Below are 22,455 nucleotides of genomic sequence, written 5' to 3'. Positions count from 1 at the left end.
TATATTTGAGCCTTTGACCCTCCATCACCCTCAGGTAACAAGTACACACATGTTGTGGTGGATCATGCCACCAGGTACTCTGAAGTGGTAGCCTTGAGAAGCACTACTGCCTAGGTGGTAGCTAGTGCTCTCCTAGGGATATTTCACAAGGTTGGACTCACCCAGATTGTGGTTTCAAATTCCTTTTATATGAAGGCAATGTGGGAAGAAGTAGGAATACCTTACCACTTCTCCACCACATACTACCCCCAAACCAAACGACTGGTGGAGTGTTTCAATAAGACCCTAAAGAGCATGATGTGGACTCTCTCTGATCCCCTCAAGAGGAATAGGATCTCCTCTTGCCAAGCCTTTTTTTTCATTTACAAGTAGAGACCACAGAAAATAGCAGGAGTCAATCCCTTTGACTTCTTTTTGGACATCCTGTCCAAGGTCCCCTGACTTTCATCAAAGAAGGCTGGGAGGGCAACCCTAAGTCTCCTACATCTGATGTGGTGGACTATGTCCTGGGTCTGTAAAGGCTGATGGCCCAGCTCACGAGTAAAGTGAAGCATAATCTTCAAGTCCGCAAGGAGCTGATGATGGAGTGGTATAAGCAGAAGGCTATGCTGACTAGGTGCCAGGAGGATCAGGAGGTTTGGGTCCTGATGCCAATCTCTCTCAATGCTCTGGAGGACAATCGGTGTGGCCATTACAAAGTTGTCAGGAAGATTTCAGATACCAGCTATTTAGTGGACACTAGTGTGGCACGGGAACCCCAGAGGGTGTTCCATGTTAATCGGTTGAAGCTGTGTCTCTGCAGAGATTACACTATTTCGATACTTGCATACAGTGAAGAAGTACAAGAGGAGAGTGAATCGCTCCCAGGCTTATTGCAAGGTGATGAGAAAGATGGTTCAGTTGAGGGAGTTAAGCTCTCCTCTGAACTGACACCTTAATGGCAAGAAAAGTGTAAAGAGTTGCTGGGGTTATTGTCCCATCTCTTCTCACTTACCCCAGGGCTGACACCTGTCTGTGTCCATGACATAGACACTGGTAACAGTGTGCCTGTTAAGAGCAAGACATATACGATGGCATTCCAGGCCAAAGAATGTATCAAGACTGAAGTGGCAAGAGGCTGGTCCTGGGAGTTTTTGAGCTTGCCCATAGTCCATGACCCAGCCCAGTGGTGTTGGTGCCTGTGCAAAGGCCAGCTGACTTGCACTTCTGTGTGGTCTAGCATGGCCTAAATACTGTGACCGAAAGTGATGCTCATCCTATCCCCCGAGCTGATTAACTCATGGATAAGTTGGGTGGCCAGTGACTACTGACAGGTTACCTTAGCCCCGGGTACCAAGGAGAAAACAGCATATTCAACCCTAGACAGACTTTAACAATTTAACGTTATGCCTCTTCGTCTGAAGAATGTTCCTGCAACTTTCCAGTGCTTGGTCAACCATGTGTGTCAGGCTTAAAAGAGTTCTGTGTGGCTTAACTGGATGACATTGCTATGTTCAGCAAATCATGAACGGCCACAAGGAGCACCTGCAGAAGGTGCTGGTATGGATCCAGGGGGCAAAACGGACCATCAAGGCAACCAAGTGCCAGATTGGTCTTTCGTATGCTGTTATTCTTGGGCATCAGATGGTGAATGGAAAGACTCAACGCCTGTAGGTGAAGGTCCTGGCAGTGCTGGATTTAGAGGTTCCCACTCACCAGACCCAGGTAAGGGTAATTTTGAGCCTAGGGGCAACTATCGGATTTTTGTGGCATATTATGGTGCCACAGTTGCCCTTTTGACAGCCCTGACTGCTACGAATGAGCCCAGGAAGGTGGTCTGGACTAAAGTGAAGATGCAGGAAATATGCTGCAGCACAGGAGGGGTATCCAGGATGCAGAAGTAGGAGACTCTCTGATTAAATTAGCCTGTCACTCAAGGAATAATAAAGGTTTGGGTTCATCAGCCACTTGGTTGTTCAAGGCTGTTCTCTTTTCTGACAAGGCACCCACAAGTGGTCACCTAGGAAGCCGAGATTCAGAAGTGGAGTCCAAAAGTTGGATTTACATTCTCCTTTCAACCCCGGGATAGAGTTTGAACTTTAGAAGTTGTTTTAGTAGCAGATTACTGGTGGAAGGAATTTGCCAATCTGATACAAGGAGCTGGGCTGCAGCTTGCCAAACAGGCATCAGAACACAGAACAAGATGTCTGAGGCTTGTGGAGGCTATTCTGTCCTTTGGAGCACAAGGAAACTTCAGACAGCTGCTCAAGAAAAGGATACTTGCTGCACATCAATATTGAGGGAGATGTGAGAAGCTCCATGTTGTCACTGAAGGTGATATGGCTTCGCCCTTGATCCCTCCCCTGTGCTGTGGGTACTCCCAGTTACCATCTGTAGTTGGGGGAACAGTGCCCTGAAGAACTTACCATTTGAACCCTTGGTCACTGCCCCTTAGGAGTTTCCACTTAGGAGTTGCATAGTCTCCAGCTTTGTCTGTGCTTGTCCTGCACTGGTAGCAAGTAGCACTGTCTCCGTGTATGCCCTACTATAGAAAATCTAGATTGTGACCAGTGGGCTCTGTAGTACAAGCCCTCACCTCTTTTGTGTCATATGTAGGTATCAGGGTGGACTGGCACCCTGGGCAGCCACTACTCTCCTACAGCCTCGTACAGCTAGCCTAGTGGTTACTGGACTAGTGGGATTCCAGTAACTGTGTCAAGGCACCAGAAACCCCTATCGAGACCCCTGATACCACCAGAGAGGTGTACTCACCAAGAAAGGATGGACACTTCTGTTGCTTTGGGTGATTGTAATGTGGCTGGACCAAAACATTTGATTTTGATCAACTGCTGAAACCCTAGCATTGCAATAAAGATATTAGTACCATTGCTCTAGCTTAGAAGAGTAACCCTGTGCAACTTTGTCTGTACAATGCAATGTTAACTATGTTTGTATAATGTTGAGTGTCTAGGTGCTGTTTGGGGTCAAAGCTTGGAACAGAGGTTTGTAGAGACTTGGTTTTTACTGTGTATATTAGTTTTTTTTGTGTAGTATATTTTTGTAGTAAAGTACTTTCAGTTTTTTAATTAAAACACTGACTGAGCATTGATCTTATTAACTGGTATTATGGTGTAAATTGTAGTTTGATTGTCTAACTCATCTCACCTCCTTGGGTGTCCTTGGACTGCTCTGTCTCGCTACCATGAGAGAGTCAAGTGCTGGATAGGAATACTTGGTTATCCAGTTTGGGGTCCAATAGTGCTGTGGCTCATGTACACAAACAGTGACAGCTCCAGTTGATGCAACCGGAGCCTAGTAAACCCTGCCCTTGTTCATGCCCCAGGAACCTGGTCATCATAGAGGCGTTTTCTACACCAAGCCCCTCGGATATGACTGGTCTCCATGGAAAGAGGTTGAGGGCACCTACACTGTTGCCTTTGTCTGGTGTGGGTACAGGTAGGCAGTGGGTTGATGTGGAAGTATGCAGCAAATGGAATTTGGGTGAGGGTGGTTGGTGTGGATAATATGCGTGAGCTGCCTGACCACGAAATACTTCCAAATGTGTGTCTCACATATAATATAAAAATATATTTATTTCCTGGTCTGGGACCAAAATCGGCATGCTTCCAATGTTTCTGTTTGTATTCACGTCAAAAGGTTTTCTGCTCAGATTCCCCCTGCAACTCCTAGACATCACTAAAATCGGCTTAGCATTTTATAAAAGCGTGACTGGCTCAAAATATAAATTAATTTTCACATTTATATGACTTCGTAAAACCTAGTTGAAGCAGGGCAGAGCATTTGTCACTGTCGGGGCCAGTTTACACAGCTTTGACAGTGAGCCAAGTAAGAACAGATCTTTTCAGGTTTTGCTACTTGTAAGCTCTCAAAGAAGCCAGCACTAATAGTTGGGAAGTGTCAAGTGTAATCTGATGAAATAAGCCTGTGTATGTGAAGTATGCCTTCTTAAGATAAGCATGCACATGGGACGAAAGGTCATCAGATATTGCTGTGCAGATGATCCGTGTATGTTAGCAATGTAGAAGATAACATGCATCTGGAGAAGCAATATCAGATAAACCTATGTATGCAAAAAAGTCCCATTTGGAAAACCCGTATATGTAAGGAATTTCTATCAGGTAAACTTGAGTTTGGGAATAACACAATCAGATAAACTGTGTATGGGAAGAATTACCATCCGATAGACCTCTGGATGTGACAAACTCCCATCAGATAAACCTGTGGAAATGAAGAATCCCCATCAGATAAACATGCCTGTGAATACCCCAATCAGATAAACGTTTGTATGTGAACATTCACCATCGGCTATAGCTGTGTGTTTGCAACATCCCCATCAGATACATATATGTACATATGGAATAATCATAAGATCAATTTCTATATGCATTTGTGAAGAATCTTTTTTCAGATGATCCTGTATATATGAAGAATCCCACATCAGAAAAAAATAGGTTTGTACAAAATCCCCCCACCAAATAAAGCACTGCATCTGATGATATGATATCTCTCTGCAGTATAATGACAGGAAGCGTTGAGGACAGTAAGGACACTGTCTCTTGCCAAGGGTATTAAGAAGGGGCAGTAAAGTGTGTATGGGCTCAGACAGTGTACGGCGTGCCTGTGACTGTAGAACTGTAAGAAGAATGGAGCTTGTGTTCCATTGTAAGAAACAGGTAGGAGTGTTCTCATATGCCTCTGTGAACACCATGCAAGTGATGGTGAGGCATTATCCTGATGCTAGATACAGACCATTCCATCCCAGAATCCTATGCAGGGTGCCCCATTACATGGAATGTCACACCAGGTTCACACTTCAATCCTATAGGCGCTGAAACTAATTGAGATGCAGTGCTACTATAAATAATGTGCTAAAGTTTTCTGGGTAGATGATTCCCGTACCAGTAGCCCATGGGTCCCGTGAATTGCTACACATCGGGAGAAGCAGTGATGGATGGACAGGTTTTCAAGGTACGTAGGTGGGTCGTACCCTCCCTTCTCGTCCACATCACCAGCCAGGTGGAAATGAACAGGGTAACTTCCGAGAACCTGCTGTCCCAGGTGCGTTAACTCTACTCCAGACAGGTGAATAGAGCCAAATTGTCTTTGGATCTGTGGAAAGAAAAGCAGAGTTAAAGCCTATACCGATTATAGACAGTTCTGTAGTACATGCAGAAGGTTAATAAACAGAATATCAAGAGGCAAACCCTTTGGCCTACATGAGCCGCTCTGGTTAGACGTCTTCATAGAAAGAGGTTTTAAGTATGCATGAGATGAGTACAAAATAACTGGAATAATTAGGTTAAGGAATACAGACATGGCCATGTGCCAAAGTGATAAGGAGGGAACACCCACACGTGTAGGAGGAGAGATGTGTAAAAGAAGAGAGTGCTCATTAGTAAGGGACAAGGAAGCTTGCATACTGAAAAAGAGCCAAGTCCGGTGAAGAATAATTCGATCCTGTGTAGAAAAGAACAGAGCATGCACATATAAATGAGAAGAAAAGATTGCATATGAAACAAGAGAACACTGACAGGTAACAGAGAATGAGAGTGTGTGTAAAAGAGCAGAACATCTACAGAGTGGACTAGAAAGATCATATATAGAAATAAGTAATAGTAGGTAAGGGAGAAAGGGAGCATGTGTTTAAAAGACAGAATTAAAGCTTGTGTATTAATGGCTAGAGCATCCATAGCTAAGGGAAAAGAGCGCCCTGCACTAGACCTCTAATATTCCCCAACAGTCAGTTCAAATATACATTTTACAACTCCATCAGAATTTGCAAGGACAGTACAAGGGTCTTGGGAATGCTGTGATGCCCACTGGTTCAGGTCACGCCCGCAGCCACAAGCCGTGACAACCTCTTGTGCCTGGTGCATTCAGAATCAAAGACTACAGGGGAGGTCCAGTGGCCTGTGAGACCTATATGCAGGTAGGGAATCCAGCGGAGCCAGAGCGAAGGACTGGCACGCGGGGGTAGTCCATGCTGCTGCTGCTCCAGAATAAATTACTGGCTGACTGCAACCTGTCAGAGGCCGGACGGCCCAGTGTCTGGACTGTAAGTGCGGCCCCAGGGGAACTGGTGAACTGCTGTGGATAGGGTGCTTTGATGGCCCTGACCGTGCATGTCCTTGGGGTCACTGAAGCAGAGGACAGGGACCCCCACACCCGGAGAAACGGAATCTCAGTAATTTATCATCTGGTGCACGAAAAATACAGACCACCAAGGAGCACCCTCCAGACCTAAATTAGGGGAATCTCCCTCCCCATCACCCACCAGACCAGCACATTTTACAGGGTTATATAAAACTTCATAATAAACTCTCCGACTTCACACACTGCCCTCTCTTGCTGTCCTTAAGGAAACAAGGGTGGATCTCTTCCTGGTGTGTTGTGGAAACCCTTCTAGAGGGGACTAGTGGCCTGTAACTGCACCCAACTTGCAAGCTGCTTGAACCCGGTGGGCAACCATGGGGAAAGACAAAGTAGTGAAAAGGATCCAGCATAACAAACTGGACAAATATGCATTTCTCAAATCTTGCATGCCTCCAATGGGGTCCGGGAGAGAGGGGGTGAGGATGAGAGCCAGGAGACTCTGCTTTCAATGCCACTGGAGATGCAGGGTGAGTGAGAGAAGCCCACATTGATGGATCTGATGCAGGTGGTTCGAGACACAAAAACCACCTTGGTATCCAGGATTAACAGCACTCAAGTGAAAATGGTGCTCAGACACATGGACCCATGAAAAGTCAGCAACACAGTGACATCAGTGGAGACGGCTATTACCATACTGAATGATGATGTACAATCACTCAAATCAAAGGTCTCTATGCTTAAGATGCTACTATAATACATGCCCGTTTGGAAGACGCAGAGGGGCGATCACATCGTAATAATATGTGACTAATTGGGGTGCCAGAGAGAGCAGAAGGCCCCAGTGCTGATCTCTTTGTGGTGGACAATATTAGCCAGGATATTCAACTATCAAGACCAAGATGTTATCTTGCAGACGGTCCGCTGTACAGGAAATCTGAAATCCAAAAACTCCACAATCTGTATTTTCTCTGACTTTACTATGGCCATCCAGAAGCAATGAAAGTCATTTGTGAATGTCAAGGGCCACCTGAGAGGATATGAGATTAAATGTATTATGTTCTTCCCTTCCAAATTGTGAACAATAGCTCATGGGGAAACACAGAACGTCAGAGAAGGTGAAGGACTAGCTCGAGAGGTGGCTGCCACAAAAGGGGATGGATGGAAACCGTTGTCAAAGATTCGGGAAAGAAGACCAGAACCGTGACCCTATATCAAACTGAGAATCCTTACTTCTCCCTGTTAACTTGAACTTCTCTGCACCTAATAATCCTGGGCTACCTGGAATCTTCTGCAACAACGACAGACATTAAGTGATGCCTGCCCTGACCAGCTGGGGCTTATAAGACCCTAAATATAACAGACTGACACCTACAGTGAGGAGCTGTGCCGTGCTTATGTACTCTAACTTAATGAGTGGTGCTGGTATACTTTGTTCTTTGTTTATGGGGAGGAAATATTAAACAAAACGTATTTGTTCTCAAATACACTAGTTCAATATATTTAGGGCAACAGGATCCCAGTGAATTGGGGTGGCAGGTAGTTTGAGCATGCAGTGAGGAGAGGTGGGGAGGGATCTGTTAAGGATGCGCTGAAGGGGATTTTGGGTACCATGGCTGCTATTTTGTTTATTGTGGAGTGACTGTGTGCTGGTGGTGGACTGTGTGATGATTCTGCATGGTGTAGGATGGTGAAAAGAATTGTTAACAATAAATGCTGAGTGCTACTGAGACTATGGTTGGGCGGAACTCATGGAGTTTTACTCTGCGGAATTCCGCAGAGTTACATAAAAATTCTGTGAGATTCTGTAGAATTCCGCTCAACTCTAAGATGCATCATTCAATTGCTACTGCCTCGCCTAAACAGGTACTACTATCCCTCTAATGCCATTTTGAGGAATATTCATTTTTTACCTAGTCAATGCTGGGACTCTGTCGCACCCTACAGTAGTTGTGGTTTTTGTTTTCCACACGGGCCCACTGACAGATAGGGCAACAGGTTGCAAAGGTAGGAGTCTGGCTCCGGAGCCCAAGAGTGCGACAGGATCGGAGGCCATGTAACCGGTACATCGCAGACAGGAGCAGCTGACAGACCGTTGTAAACACTGCTCTCCTACAAGGTACTTGTTTTATGGTTCTTAACAGATAGGGAGAGAGCACCCTTATTTGGTGTTCCCACTCTCATTGGCTAAGCGTCAACTCTCAGCCCGCTGCTGGCCAACGAGCAACCTTCAGGGATCTATTGGTTAAACCATACAGCAGAAATGATGAGACTGCACAAATCGGACCATCAAAATTTCCAAGCGGGGGCTATGTTGGAGTGTTAAAGACTACAGCTCTTCTACAGCAGATGTCACAGATATGGAATTTATATTTCATTTTGAAACAGAAAGTTGTTCAGATTTGCAGTGATCTGATTCTTTGGACCTAAACTGGAATTGTCATGCTCTAAGTAGCTGTGCTTACAGTTTGTGAGTGACCTTGTATAATGTCACTGGTGCTCATGTAAAGCGCTTCAGTCCTGAAGGCTTAGCACTGGAGAGCTTCATTGTCAACACGTGTGTTATCATCACTTTTACAGCAGCGTCGTAGCTCAGACTATCTCTGATGTGTCAGCCTCGCTGCTGGCAGGCCCCGGGGACGCTCTCATGCTTTTATAATGTAAACTCAATCTAAACATTAGTGAACAAAAGCTTTTGCTTACATAGTGCCTTAACATTGAAATTCCCTTCCCATGAACCTGGGAGTAATGCCGTGCGAAATTAAGTTCAGGTAAGCACCTAAAACTTGGCTTTTTCAGATATAACTCTTCCGCTGTTTGCTATAGTGTGTCAATTCAGCACCAAGATGCATTTGAGCAGCAGGCCCTATGAAAATCCAATAAATAAATTAATTGGGAGGGGCAGGGGAGCCATTAGAAAATAATTTCATGCAAAATATCCTGTCATAATGTGAACTCTAAAGTTTCCCATTGTTTCAAGGTTTTTGTCTTTGCATTTGAGATTTGCAGCCCCACTTATCGATTCTAAAATGTGGACTACCCATCCCAGAATGCAAAGAAAACCAGAACTGGCAAATGTTTTTAGTTACAGATCTGAAAAAACTGGGAGTTCACAGGCGGACCTACCTGCAAAAGCACATATAAACATGGCAATAGTCATGCGGTTTGTTTTCTACCCTAAGTCACCCACAATGTGTGTTCCTGCAAATGTTTTTTCCCCGGGGAATAAAACACCCTCATATTTAACATAGTGGAGGGAAATGTTGAATGTGCAAGCGCACATTTGTGTTAGAACTTTCCGCATAAATAAGGTGGGCACTGGTAAACTCCTCCACACAGCAGTTGGCAGAGTTTTTGCAGCACTCTAAGCGGAGAGCAGAATTGCAAAACTCTGCAAACTCTGCCAACGGAGCAGAATGTACTGCCCATCCCTAACTGAGACTCCGAGGGAGGGAAGCCTCTTGATTCTCTCCTGGAACGTTAATGGATGGGATGCAAAATCAAAAGGGGTATAATTTAGCAGCATCTTAGGCGCTAGGCGATAAGAGCTAGACTTGGTACTCCTTCAGGAGACCCACTTGATGGGCACCAAATGTAAGTTTCTGGCAAGATGAGAGGCAACCACTTGGTGGCCCATGCAGGATATAACTCTTGCTTTAGAAGTTTTGCTTATACTGTTGAGAGGTGTTTACTTTTCTTACTCTGACTTCAAAGTGAGATGATTTTTTAAAGTGAGCTGCGTGACAAACTTCCTGGTGTGACAAGAAAGAGTGTATGGTGTTGTTTTTTCTAGCACACAACAAAAAAGAAGAATATGTAAATGATTTTTACAAATATTTCAAAATACATAAGCACTTAGGAAAGCACAAATGAAGAGCTTTTAGTAGGATAAAAGCAAATCAAGGCACTTTACTTGGTGATGTGCAAATGACAATTATTTGATGAAGCCCAATTTCCACACATTATAATTTTTGCAGTATATAGTCTTATCAGTAAAACGGTGCAAATTTAGCGGTCATTTAAATGGAAACTATTCTGCCTGTAAATGACAGTGCATTACCCTGCTTTAGTGATATATTTCGGATAGCATGCTCCAAAATGCAACACCAGCTACATGCTACACCCTTCCCACTCCCTGGCAGAATGGGCATGGCTTATTTGTGACACTTGCCTTTGTGTGACGCTTGGATTTTACATAGTCGCTATGAGTTCAGTGATGTGACACTGATGGCAACACCCTCTCACTGAAATTCTTTCCAGCACATCTGGGGTCTGACAGAGCTGTGGGCTCTGCTCCTGCAGTTTCCGGATGGACAGCTTATCCTCTGGGGCAACTTTAATTTGGTAATGGAAGTGATCATTGCCCAACTCACACAGTGAGTAGGCATTTGAAGGACTTTGTAGAGATGTATGACTTGGCAGAGAGGGTGACCATAGAGGATGAAAATTGGGACCTGGCTCTTGAAATAAAAGTCAGTGATGGAAACCATGGAACGCTATTTCCGTGAAAACAAACACACATTGCGGACAAATGTGGTGCTATAGGAAGCGTATATGACAGCACTTAGGTGGCAGACAATCTCTTTAATGGCGGCTAAGCATAAGGATAGGTGGTGGTGAATGCAATGCATTGAAGACCACCTCCTCCAACTAGAAAGACTGAATATTTTGCAGTTCAGTGAGGGCTTGTGTCACCGCATGAAACATGCCCGTTTGGAGAATTTTGCCCTGGCTAATAACACAGCATGTAAACATTATGCAGCTCTGCAGAGTCAAATCAATGAGCTGGGCAACAAGACTGGGAAACTATTAGCAAGGCTAGGCAGGAGGAAAGAAGTAGAGAGCTGGGTGGGGGAACTCAACATCACGATCCAGAGGAAAACCATAGGAAACACCAGCATTGCTGAGGATCTTGCCCACCATTATTCAGGGCTTTATACTTCAACACTAACACTAACTAATACTGTGGAGGAGATACTGGCTTTCCTCCAAGATATTCCACTCCCTCAACTTCCGGACGCTGATAGCACAGCACTTGATGCACCTTTAACACCAGGGGAAATAGAGGACACAAGAGGAGCCATGCAAGCAAGCAAGGTCTCTGGACCTAATGGTCTAACAACTGAACTACACAAATGCCTAGCTAGTAGGAAATCGAATTACCTGTCGTGGAAGACATTCACTCTGCCATGAATGCAGTGATCCACAAAGTGGGTACACCTGCGCACCAATGCAGTTCCTGTAGGCCAATTTGTCTTCTAAATGCCAAGACCAAACTTTTGGCCAGAGGACTTATCTGTCATGGGTGATAATGGTCCTTTTAATTCTGATCAATCTGGCTTTATGCCAGGTAGGAGCATCAGGCTGAACCTCCGATGACGGTTCCGTTGCCTTGAATGGCCCTATCTTTTCCAAGTCCTAGAGATGATAAACCTAGGACCACAGTTTTTTAAATGGATGACATTACTTCACTCTAATCCCACGGCAAGCAAAGGGTGCATTCTATGTATATAGGGGCACTAGCCAGGGTTGCCCATTTGCACCTCTGTTTATTTGCTCTAGCAATGAAACCCCTAGAATGCTGGGTGAGAGGTGACCCTATCGGAAGTGGTCTGCGGTGGGATATTGACTGTGTGGAGAACATGGCACTAGCTTCTGACAACATCTTATTAGACCTCCGGAACTTTCCGTTGATAGGATAATACAAGTTAAAAAGATATTTGGGATATATAGCAGATTTTGCATTAATTGGTCTAAATCTGTACTATATCCACTTACTGTATGGACACCTGTCCTACAAATTAGGTATAACGTACAAATCTCCAGACACAGTTTTCAATACGTCAGACACCTCATTACCCACTCTCCTGAGAACTTTCTTCGGGACAAACTGTATGGTATACTAGAGAAATTCAGAAGAGATGCTATACACTGACCTACACTGCCACTACCACTGCTGCATAGGGCGGCTTTATACAAAATGATCATTTTACTGAAATTCGTATACGTGCTGCAAAACATGCCCTATGTCATTTCAGACAGCTTCTTCCGAACTGAGGCAGCTCCTCTGAAACTCTGGCACACTCACATATTATTTTCCCTAAGCTCACCATGGGGGTATATGAGGATGGGATGGCTCTCCAAGACCACCAACGGTACTATTGGACTGCACAATTGACTGCAGTCAATGGCTGGATATTTGCAGATCTGTATATCCCATCTGTGAGAAGTGACAGGGCAATTCATTAATTTCAGACCTTGTGACCAGAAATAATCAAGAATAGGTCTGGATTTAACATATTTCCTTTGGTAGACTGAATTTCTTGGGTGCTTTTTCAATTAACAAATGAAATTGAGAGATATCTTTCATAGCATCTTGTGGCCAATTGTTTTCACTTGGGACAATAAAACCTTTTTCATTATCATCCCATCCATCACCTTCTGGTGGTAGATCAGCTTCCTCTCCTTCTACATCAAAATAAGTAGAGCCATTATTTGTTGCAATGTTGTTAGGAAGACCACTGGTACTTGTACCATATCTGGCTCTCCGCAGTGTCTAGTTGGTAGTTCCTGACAGTTGCTTGTCAGACCAAATATCTCCCTGATCCAGAAACTGGAACAGTTTTCTCTAAAAACATCTCACAGTACAGTAGAGCTGAAGAAAGGGCTGGTTCAAATCCAGGACAGACCAAAATGGAAACTATTTCAGCTTCACTGAAAAGTTAGAGCATAGCTCTGACAGGAGACTCCTTAAATCCAATTGAATACTTCCAGGCTTGTACGTCTGCTGACAAACGTATTCACATTAGGACTCTTCATCGTCTATTGTGTCCTCTTCAAAATCAAGGACATAGCTGACAACCAATTGCATTAGGCTGTAAGCTGTCAATGGGGCATGATCACTAGCATCTTCTTCCTCATCTGACTGCAATACCTGTACTGGAGGCACATTTTTGACCCTCAAAGGTGACTTTGTGGTTCCCAACAGCCATACCGTCGACAACGACCATGCCATTGACGATGATATCCATACCATCAACAGCGCTGATGGTATTATCGATGGCATCTTTGCTGAAGGCCTGATACTGGCCCCAGAAGGGAAGTTTTGCATTCTGAGTATATGAGGTGACAAGGAAAGTACCAGATCTCAACGCCTGTTTTGCGCTTCTGGTTTAGTGGTAGTCCAATGCAATGAGGCACAGTTATGGGGTTCCCTGATACAACCACAAATGGAGTGATGAAGTGCAGACTTGGACTGGAGCATGGAAACTGAGCGCTCTATATATGAAGGAAGAGAGGGGCCACATAAAGTTCAGAAAATTTGTGACCCGAGGAGAGAGTATCGTGGCCTGCCATAGTCCTATTTGTAACATACAGTTCATGTAGAATGCATATCACACTTCTAAGTCCCCAAGAGCGGTTGCTGGACTCATGTCACTAAACTACTTATATGATTCTTTTTTTATGTTTATGTGCTACACATGATTGCCCACCTGCATACTGGGCTGAGAATCACATGTTACCAGCGGGAATGCTGTTTGTTCCTTATAATTTAATAAAGAGAATATATATAAAAAGTAGGTAAATGACAATTCCTCTTTACCGCACGTCAGCCTCCATGCCCTGCCGTGGAAACATTCAACAGTCTCATTCCACTTAGAATAGAAAGGACAAAGGCAGCACTCCTGGAAGTGTGCAAGTTCCTTTACTGAGCAAACATATGGAAGATATATATCTATTTTTTAAATGTATGATTTAATTTATTTTTTGGGGAGGTGGGAAACCTGCCCATATTCCCCCTTCTTTTTAATCAACTCCTAACCTACCTTTGTTTTTTTTTGTTTTTTGTTGGGAACGCCCAACACGCTGCCTTGTTTTTAAATTACTTCTAACCTTCCTTTACCACTACCCACTCCAATAACCTAAAATTCCTCACACCTCTCTTTACTACTACCCACACCGAAACCCAACAATTAACTTTACCTCCCTTGACTATTACCGACCCCTAGACCCTAAAATTACCCATACCTCCCTTTATGACTACCCAATACTAAACTCTAAATTTACTCTTACCTTCCTTTACCACTGTCCAGGACTGAATGCTAAAATGATCATACCTCCCTTTTCCACTACCCATCCCAAAGCACTAAAATTAGCTTTATCTCCTTCAGACATGACGAAAGATTTTGAACTTGAGAAGGTGTCTTAGTGGCAGAATACCGGTGAACGGAATTTACCAGTCTGACAGAAGTAGCTTGGCTGCAGCTTGTCAAATGGGCCTTAGAAAAGAGAACACATTGTCTGATGGTTGTGGAGGCTATTTTGTCCTTTGGAACATAAAACTTCAGACAGCTGCTCAAGATAAGGAAACTTGCTGCAAATCAACATTGAAGGAGATCGGGGAAGCTCCATGTTATCATTGAAGATGAGACTGCTTCCTCCTTGACTACTCCCCTGTGCTGTGGGTGTTTCCAGTTACCAACTGTAGCTGGGGGAAGAGTGCCCTGTTGAAGAACTTACCATTTGAACCATTGGTCCCTGCCCCAGGACTTGCATAGTCTCCAGCTTTGACCTTGCTTGTCCTGCACTAGTAGCAAGTACCATCATCCATGTGGTGACCTGCTAATTGATGATTTAGAGTGTGACAAGTTGGCTCTGTGGCACAGATCCCCAATTCTTTTGTATCATCTAAGGTTATCAGGGTGGACTGGCACCCTGGCTAGCCATTACCCTCCTACAGCTAATCCAGTGGCTACTCTATCTAGACCCCTGAGACCACCAGAACTGTGTCCTCATCAAGAAAGGGTGGCCCTTCTGTTGCTTTGGGTAGTGGGACCGTGGTGGCCGAGGAACATTTGACTTCATATCAATTGCTGAATCCCTATCTCTGCCATACAAGTACTAGTATCATTATTCTAGTGCTGAAAAGTTACCCTAGACAACATGGTCTATTTAATGTAATGTTCACTGTGTTTTTATAGTGCTTAGTGACTAGGCACTTTACTGCTGTTTGGAGTAAGAACTCTGGCTGAGAGGTTTATAGAGAGTTCTAGTTTTCACTGTATATCTTAGTTTTATGTGTAATATATTTTTCTTGTGTGTGTATTAAAGTACTTTTCTTTTATATAATAAAGCATTGACTAGACATTGGTCTTATTAGTTGGTATTAGGGTGTAAACTGCATTCTGAATCTCCAAACCACTTTACATCTTTGAGTAAGCCTTGAACTGCTCTGTCTCACTACCTGACAAAGGAGTTTTTGATTATCCAGTTTGGGGACCAGCGGTAATGCGGCTCCAGGACCCAGTTCACCAGCCGTGAACAGCTCCAATTGATGCAACTGGAGCCTAGGAACCCCAGACTGCCTTGGTGCCCCAGGAACCTGGTTGGCTATATATATCTATATATCTATATATATATATATATATACACACATATGTATATATATATATACAGGGAGTGCAGAATTATTAGGCAAGTTGTATTTTTGAGGATTAATTTTATTATTGAACAACAACCATGTTCTCAATGAACCCAAAAAACTCATTAATATCAAAACTGAATATTTTTGGAAGTAGTTTTTAGTTTGTTTTTAGTTTTAGCTATGTTAGGGGGATATCTGTGTGTGCAGGTGACTATCACTGTGCATAATTATTAGGCAACTTAACAAAAAAAAATATATACCCATTTCAATTATTTATCATTACCAGTGAAACCAATATAACATCTCAACATTCACAAATATACATTTCTGACATTCAAAAACAAAACAAAAACAAATCAGTGACCAATATAGCCACCTATCTTTGCAAGGACACTCAAAAGCCTGCCATCCATGGATTCTGTCAGTGTTTTGATCTGTTCACCATCAACATTGCGTGCAGCAGCAACCACAGCCTCCCAGACACTGTTCAGAGAGGTGTACTGTTTTCCCTCCTTGTAAATCTCACATTTGATGATGGACCACAGGTTCTCAATGGGGTTCAGATCAGGTGAACAAGGAGGCCATGTCATTAGATTTCCTTCTTTTATACCCTTTCTTGCCAGCCACGCTGTGGAGTACTTGGACGCGTGTGATGGAGCATTGTCCTGCAAGAAAATCATGTTTTTCTTGAAGGATGCAGACTTCTTCCTGTACCACTGCTTGAAGAAGGTGTCTTCCAGGAACTGGCAGTAGGACTGGGAGTTGAGCTTGACTCCATCCTCAACCCGAAAAGGCCCCACAAGCTCATCTTTGATGATACCAGCCCAAACCAGTACTCCACCTCCACCTTGCTGGCGTCTGAGTCGGACTGGAGCTCTCTGCCCTTTACCAATCCAGCCACGGGCCCATCCATCTGACCCATCAAGACTCACTCTCATTTCATCAGTCCATAAAACCTTAGAAAAATCAGTCTTGAGATATTTCTTGGCCCAGTCTTGACGTTTCAGCTTGTGTGTCTTGTTCAGTGGTGGTCGTCTTTCAGCCTTTCTTACCTTGGCCATGTCTCTGAGTATTGCACACCTTGTGCTTTTGGGCACTCCAGTGATGTTGCAGCTCTGAAATATGGCCAAACTGGTGGCAAGTGGCATCGTGGCAGCTGCACGCTTGACTTTTCTCAGTTCATGGGCAGTTATTTTGCGCCTTGGTTTTTCCACACGCTTCTTGCGACCCTGTTGACTATTTTGAATGAAACGCTTGATTGTTCGATGATCACGCTTCAGAAGCTTTGCAATTTTAAGAGTGCTGCATCCCTCTGCAAGATATCTCACTATTTTTGACTTTTCTGAGCCTGTCAAGTCCTTCTTTTGACCCATTTTGCCAAAGGAAAGGAAGTTGCCTAATAATTATGCACACCTGATATAGGGTGTTGATGTCATTAGACCACACCCCTTCTCATTACAGAGATGCACATCACCTAATATGCTTAATTGGTAGTAGGCTTTCGAGCCTATACAGCTTGGAGTAAGACAACATGCATAAAGAGGATGATGTGGTCAAAATACTCATTTGCCTAATAATTCTGCACTCCCTGTATATATATATATATATATAGATATAGATATAGATATATATAGATATATATATAGATAGATAGTTAGGACGAAGTTTACATGGAAAAAGCATTTTTTGACTTGCCTATATCTTTGGCACCATTTGACGAGCCTTCACGAAATTTTCCCCAAAAAAGTGCCCCTTGATTCTTGCTGCACATGGAAAGTTTCGGGTTCATCCATCAAGCGGTGGCAGAGAAATAGGGGGGTCAAAAACATTGTTTTTCCCATGTTAATTCCCATAGGACATTTAGACATAACTAAGGCCCGAACCGCTGGATGGAATTACACCAAATTTGGCAGAACAATAGCTTTCAGTACACTTATCACGCTTCTGCTTATCTGCTGTTAATCTATTCATTCGTTTTTGAGAAATTAAAGAGAAAATGCATTTGTATATCTAGGGACGTGGATCCTTAGCAAATTTTCACAAACACGTGTGTGAAAAGAAACATCTTAATTGGCTGACCACAACCTGACAAGAAAGTTGCGGCCACCATTTCATTTCACAGGACATGGTCACAAGGGGTGACAATCCTAATTGAAAGTGGCATAAGGGGTCAGGGTGAAGGTACCCTGACCCTAGGGGTGTGATATAGGTGTGTCTGAGGGGCAAAGTATGGGTTTTAAATAACTGTGCATCACCACGTACAATATTCGTGAAAATTCGCAATTTTTCGTGAATTTCAGTGAATTATGCGCAAAATATTTGCGAATGTGAAAAAATGTGAAAGTCAAACCACAGACTCATTACTAATTTATTCACTCATACATGCACTCAGAGACTCATGCTCCCACTCACACACCCACTCATAGACTTACACACCCACTTTCAGACCCACTCAAGCACTCACAGATCCACTGAGAGAGACAGGCTCTGTGGCCAACCTGAGCTGCGCACGGCCAAAGGCTGTGCGTGGTGTGGGATTGGGGGGATTTAAGTGCTTGGCTGCAAGCCTGGCCTTGCGAACAACCCCCGCCATGCACGACGGGGGATGGAATAACGTATATTAATTAAAATTACTTCATGTTAAAAAAAATTAAAATTCACTGAAAAAAACAAAGGTTACAGGGACGTTATAATAAGGTTCTGAACTTACTCATACAAAACCATAGAAATTCAGCAGTTATAGAATTCTTTCAAGTAACTATAACTTGCGTCCTAAGGTAACTATAACTCGCGCCTCTGCCATGCACAGCTAAATATTCCATATATTATATTACTGATGAGATCTTGTATGGCATCTTTGATATTATCACTGCAACATTTGCAATAAAATTATTGATAAGAAAACTGTGTGAATTATAGTTACCTTATGGCGAGAGTTATAGTTACGTAAAAGAACTCTAAGTATAACTGCTGAATTTCTACGGTTTTATACGAGTAAGTTCAGAACCTAACTATAACGTCCCTGTAATCTTTGGCTTTTTCAGTGAATATCTATCTATCTATCTATCTATCTATCTATCTATCTATCTATCTATCTATCTATCTATCTATCTATATATATATATATATCCATCTATATATATATGTATATATATATATATATATGAACATACTTGCCATGCATGGTAAAGGCATGCATGGTAAGGCAAATGCGTGGTAAAGGATATCTCCCTTCATCTTTGCATAGAGAGCGGTTGTCCCTACACCTAACTCTGAAAAGGACACCCCAACCACACAGTGCATGGGGTTTCGGGCTTTTTTTTTTTTAAGTTCGGCTGTAGTCACTGCTCAAGCTTCACCCACATGGCTCCCACAGGAGTACTGTGACGGCTCATAGGAGTACTGTCCTATTCTGTCTTATTATTTTGGCCCTGGGGCTGGGGAGCTGGTTCCCTCTTGGACTACGAGTCTTGTATTGACAGAGCATAAAATTATTCTTGTTTGAAGTCACTCAGTCAGATCGCTCAGTCCTGGTTCTGGATCCGCAATACCGAAATGGCCAATGGAAAAGGTGCTCCCTCAGTCAATCGGAGAGTTGTATTTTATCATCTTTGGTAATGTGTGCCAAAACATCAAACAGTGCCAAAGTTAATCAACAAAAGAACACTTTGAAAAATTTGACCTGTCTATAACTACACAGCGGTGACCAAAGTAGAACCTAGTAGAAGGCAGTTTAGCTAAGACACATATTGTCCCTATTGAAAACTTTTTTTAAGCCTAAAGTTAAAACAGCTAAACAGATTTACTCCTGACTTAGACTGAAAGTAGGATTTCACTCAGAAATCATGCTTTTGTTGGTTTAGTGTAAATCATTCCAGCACATTTAGAGACATAAGAATTTTGCACACAGTTGTGAAGTCACCGGATCAATCAACGGTGATGTATCAGGATTCAAATACACAGACTAATGTAGTAAATGTGTACCTTGATGTGTCCTCCAAACGTGTCAAAAGGAAAGAACTGACAGTGGTTCTGCCCATAGCATCTTTCTTGCATTTCTCCCTGAATGCGTATATTTCTGGTCAGGAGGCCAACTTCCGCTCGCATGTCTATTCCATCCACAATTTCTCCAATGTGCAGATACTGCGGAGTACCTACAGAAATAAATGCAGTTACACATCAGACGTCTGTACCTATAGACACATCTCATCAAAAGCTGTATATTACTGGTTGTTACGCTGCCACTTCATCAGAAACTTTTGAATGAAAGCAAATTGTTGATTGAAAGGCAGGCTTTGGGGGAAAAATTGACAGAGTCATCTAGACAAAGTGATTGATCAGAGATACAGTAGTAGAGACAGCCAGTGACAGACAGAGACCCCCTTCTGTTAGAAATGAAATCGTAAACTTGTAACTTGCTGGCTAACACTACCCTTGTCACCACTACACTCTCACTCACTTAAATACCCGAGCTACTCTCTCATGAAGGTAGAGTCCACTCTTGCCCTTCTCACATATTGACACCACCTATTTTTTAACTGCTCCTACGCTTCTTATCTTAGCTGCCCATGATTCTTCAGTGTTTTATGTGGTCTTCATTACCCACATGAAACACACATCATTACCCACATGAAACCCACATCTACTCAGTTGGTGGCTGTTATGTAAAACCCCTGTTTGTATGTCTTACTCCCCAGTCATGATACCATTAACTATATCTCAAGATTGTTCCTGGTAGTTTTAATCAGTAAAACTCTTAATTCATATAATATTCTTTCCATGTTCGAGTTACTTTTCCATTCAATGTAGAGCATAAGATTGGGCTCCGTTGGGTTATCAAAGCTAGAGAGAGGCAGTGGCTAATTTGAACCAGTGGTTGCAGATGGGGCCTGCACTCATTTTTTAGGACAGGCACTTCTTTTACCTCAAAAGATTTTGATACAGAGCAAGGGATCAAAGATACAAAAGGAGGCAAGAAAGAGGCAGAGAAAAATGGGGTGACAAAGGGGGAAAGGAAAAATTAAAAAGAACCTAGAAGAATGGGATAAAGAGGCAGGGAGTGTCTGGTAGTAGATTAAAGGAGCATCATATGGAATCTAGACTGCACAATTGTGTATTCAGTATCCCCATTTTCGATAGTGCCGTCCTTGGGTTTATGAGCAAAGGTTTAGGCCCCTTTGCTTACTCTTTTACTAGTAAAACACTGGAGATCGGTAGACCTAGAGACGGGGTGACAGGAGAACTAGAGACAAGGGTGATAAATTGCAAATATTAGGCATATCGTGAGTTAAACACAGGGGACGAGGGTTCTAAAAGAAGGCATTTCTTTCTCCAAGTAGTAGCACTCCTGTGCACAGATCCTTTTTTGGAAGAGCTGTCTGTTCTCAAGTGAGCAGTGCTCATTACTAATGACTACTTAAAGATACTGTGACCAACACTACTCTCGTTGTAGGTTAGGTGTAGTTAGGTTAGGTGTTATACTTGTAAAATCTGAATGCATACCCAAAGGGCTTACACAGAAACAGTTATCACTACTGGCAGATTGATGAAAGTTATAACCAAGCACTTGCAGAGCCATTAGGTCTTCCATTCACAATGCTGTTTTTTCTGTATTAGACATTAATTATGTTACAGTAATAAAAAGTAAAAATGTTGTCATTTAAAGGTTGATTGTGTTTGCAAAAATAAATGAAAAATGACGCCTTGGAATAATACATTAAAAATGTTAAAATTAAAGCAGAAATGAAAGCAGAGTTTGGTCCACCAGCACCTGCACTGACGAAGACTATATTTTAGGCAAAGGTATACATATGCAAGAGCAAAACGATGTCACTCACAGTGAAGAGAGACAATGAATGAAGTGGTGTGACCCACTACCACATCCTGTAAGATTTGGAGATATCCAATATCCAACCGCACCACCTTCAAATCAGCCCTCAATACCTACCACGGACAGAACAAAACAACCAAAAAAGTCGCCCTAACACACCGGATCGAATTCAGCACCAACAGAGTCAAAGAACTCTTCTCCATCATCATAGAGTTTGCCCATTGGCAGTCAAAAACGCCACCACCCCTTCACAAGAACTCTGCGAGGCCCTAGCCGACCACTTTCACAACAAGATAGAAACCATCTACAAACACTTCGAACCCCAGCCCCCGGAGCCCTCTCTTTTTCCTTCCAAAACCATTGCTGACCACCCACTCTCAGCATGAGAACAGCCTAGCACACCATCCACAGCCAACTTCATGAGCTCCGTCCACTCGGGTGCTCCCATGGATCCCTGCTCCCAGAGAAGTTTCAACCTCAGAAGAGATGAGATTAGCCACCAGCTCACCACCATCATCAGCACATTCCTTACCACAGCTATGTACCTTGAAGCCTGGAAACATGCTGAAATCAGACCCCTCCTCAAGAAACCCTCGGCAGACCCCAGCGAGCTGCAAAACTACCGACCCATTGCCCTGCTCCCATTTCCCACCAAAATCCTGGAGAAGGCCATCAACCTCCAACTCACCGAACACCTGGAGAGAAACAACCTGCTAGACCCATCCAAATCAGGTTTCAGAGCCAATCACAGCACTGTGACAGCTCTGATTGCTGCAACAGATGACATCTGCACTCTACTCAAAGGAGAAACAGTTGCCTCATTCTTACTAGACCTATCTGCTGCCTTCAACACCATCTCCCACCAAACATTCATCAGTAGACTACACCAGATTGGAATCATTCACGACGCACTCAGCTGGATGGCATCCTTCTTCACGGGACGCACCCAGAGAGTCCACCTCCCCATTTCACCTCACAAGCCAAGCACACTATCTGTGGAGTTTCCCAAAGATCTTCACTCAGCTCTACCCTCTTCAACATTTACATGACTTCACTAGCAGACCTCCTGAGAGCTCATGACATCAACATCATCCCCAGCACCGACGAGACA

At 43.3% G+C, this 22,455-nt stretch overlaps 2 protein-coding genes across 3 annotated transcripts in view; both read right to left on the bottom strand.

Annotated features, from left to right (window-relative positions):
* Positions 1 to 22,455, bottom strand: part of LOC138284333 (cell surface hyaluronidase-like) — a 633,659-nt gene that overhangs the window by 430,526 nt on the left and 180,678 nt on the right. For both annotated transcript variants that reach the window (XM_069223000.1, XM_069223001.1), the window contains 2 exons: positions 19,499 to 19,668; positions 4,900 to 5,109 (listed from right to left, as the gene is read on the bottom strand). In XM_069223000.1, coding sequence (XP_069079101.1) covers positions 4,900 to 5,109; positions 19,499 to 19,668 — 380 coding nt within the window. The remainder of the gene's footprint in view (positions 1 to 4,899; positions 5,110 to 19,498; positions 19,669 to 22,455) is intronic.
* Positions 1 to 22,455, bottom strand: part of CEMIP (cell migration inducing hyaluronidase 1) — an 899,136-nt gene that overhangs the window by 828,717 nt on the left and 47,964 nt on the right. The window lies entirely within an intron of this gene.

This window comes from Pleurodeles waltl, chromosome 3_1 (genome assembly GCF_031143425.1).
Source record: "Pleurodeles waltl isolate 20211129_DDA chromosome 3_1, aPleWal1.hap1.20221129, whole genome shotgun sequence".
Taxonomy (NCBI): domain Eukaryota; kingdom Metazoa; phylum Chordata; class Amphibia; order Caudata; family Salamandridae; genus Pleurodeles; species Pleurodeles waltl.
This window is presented reverse-complemented; position numbering and strand designations above follow the sequence as displayed.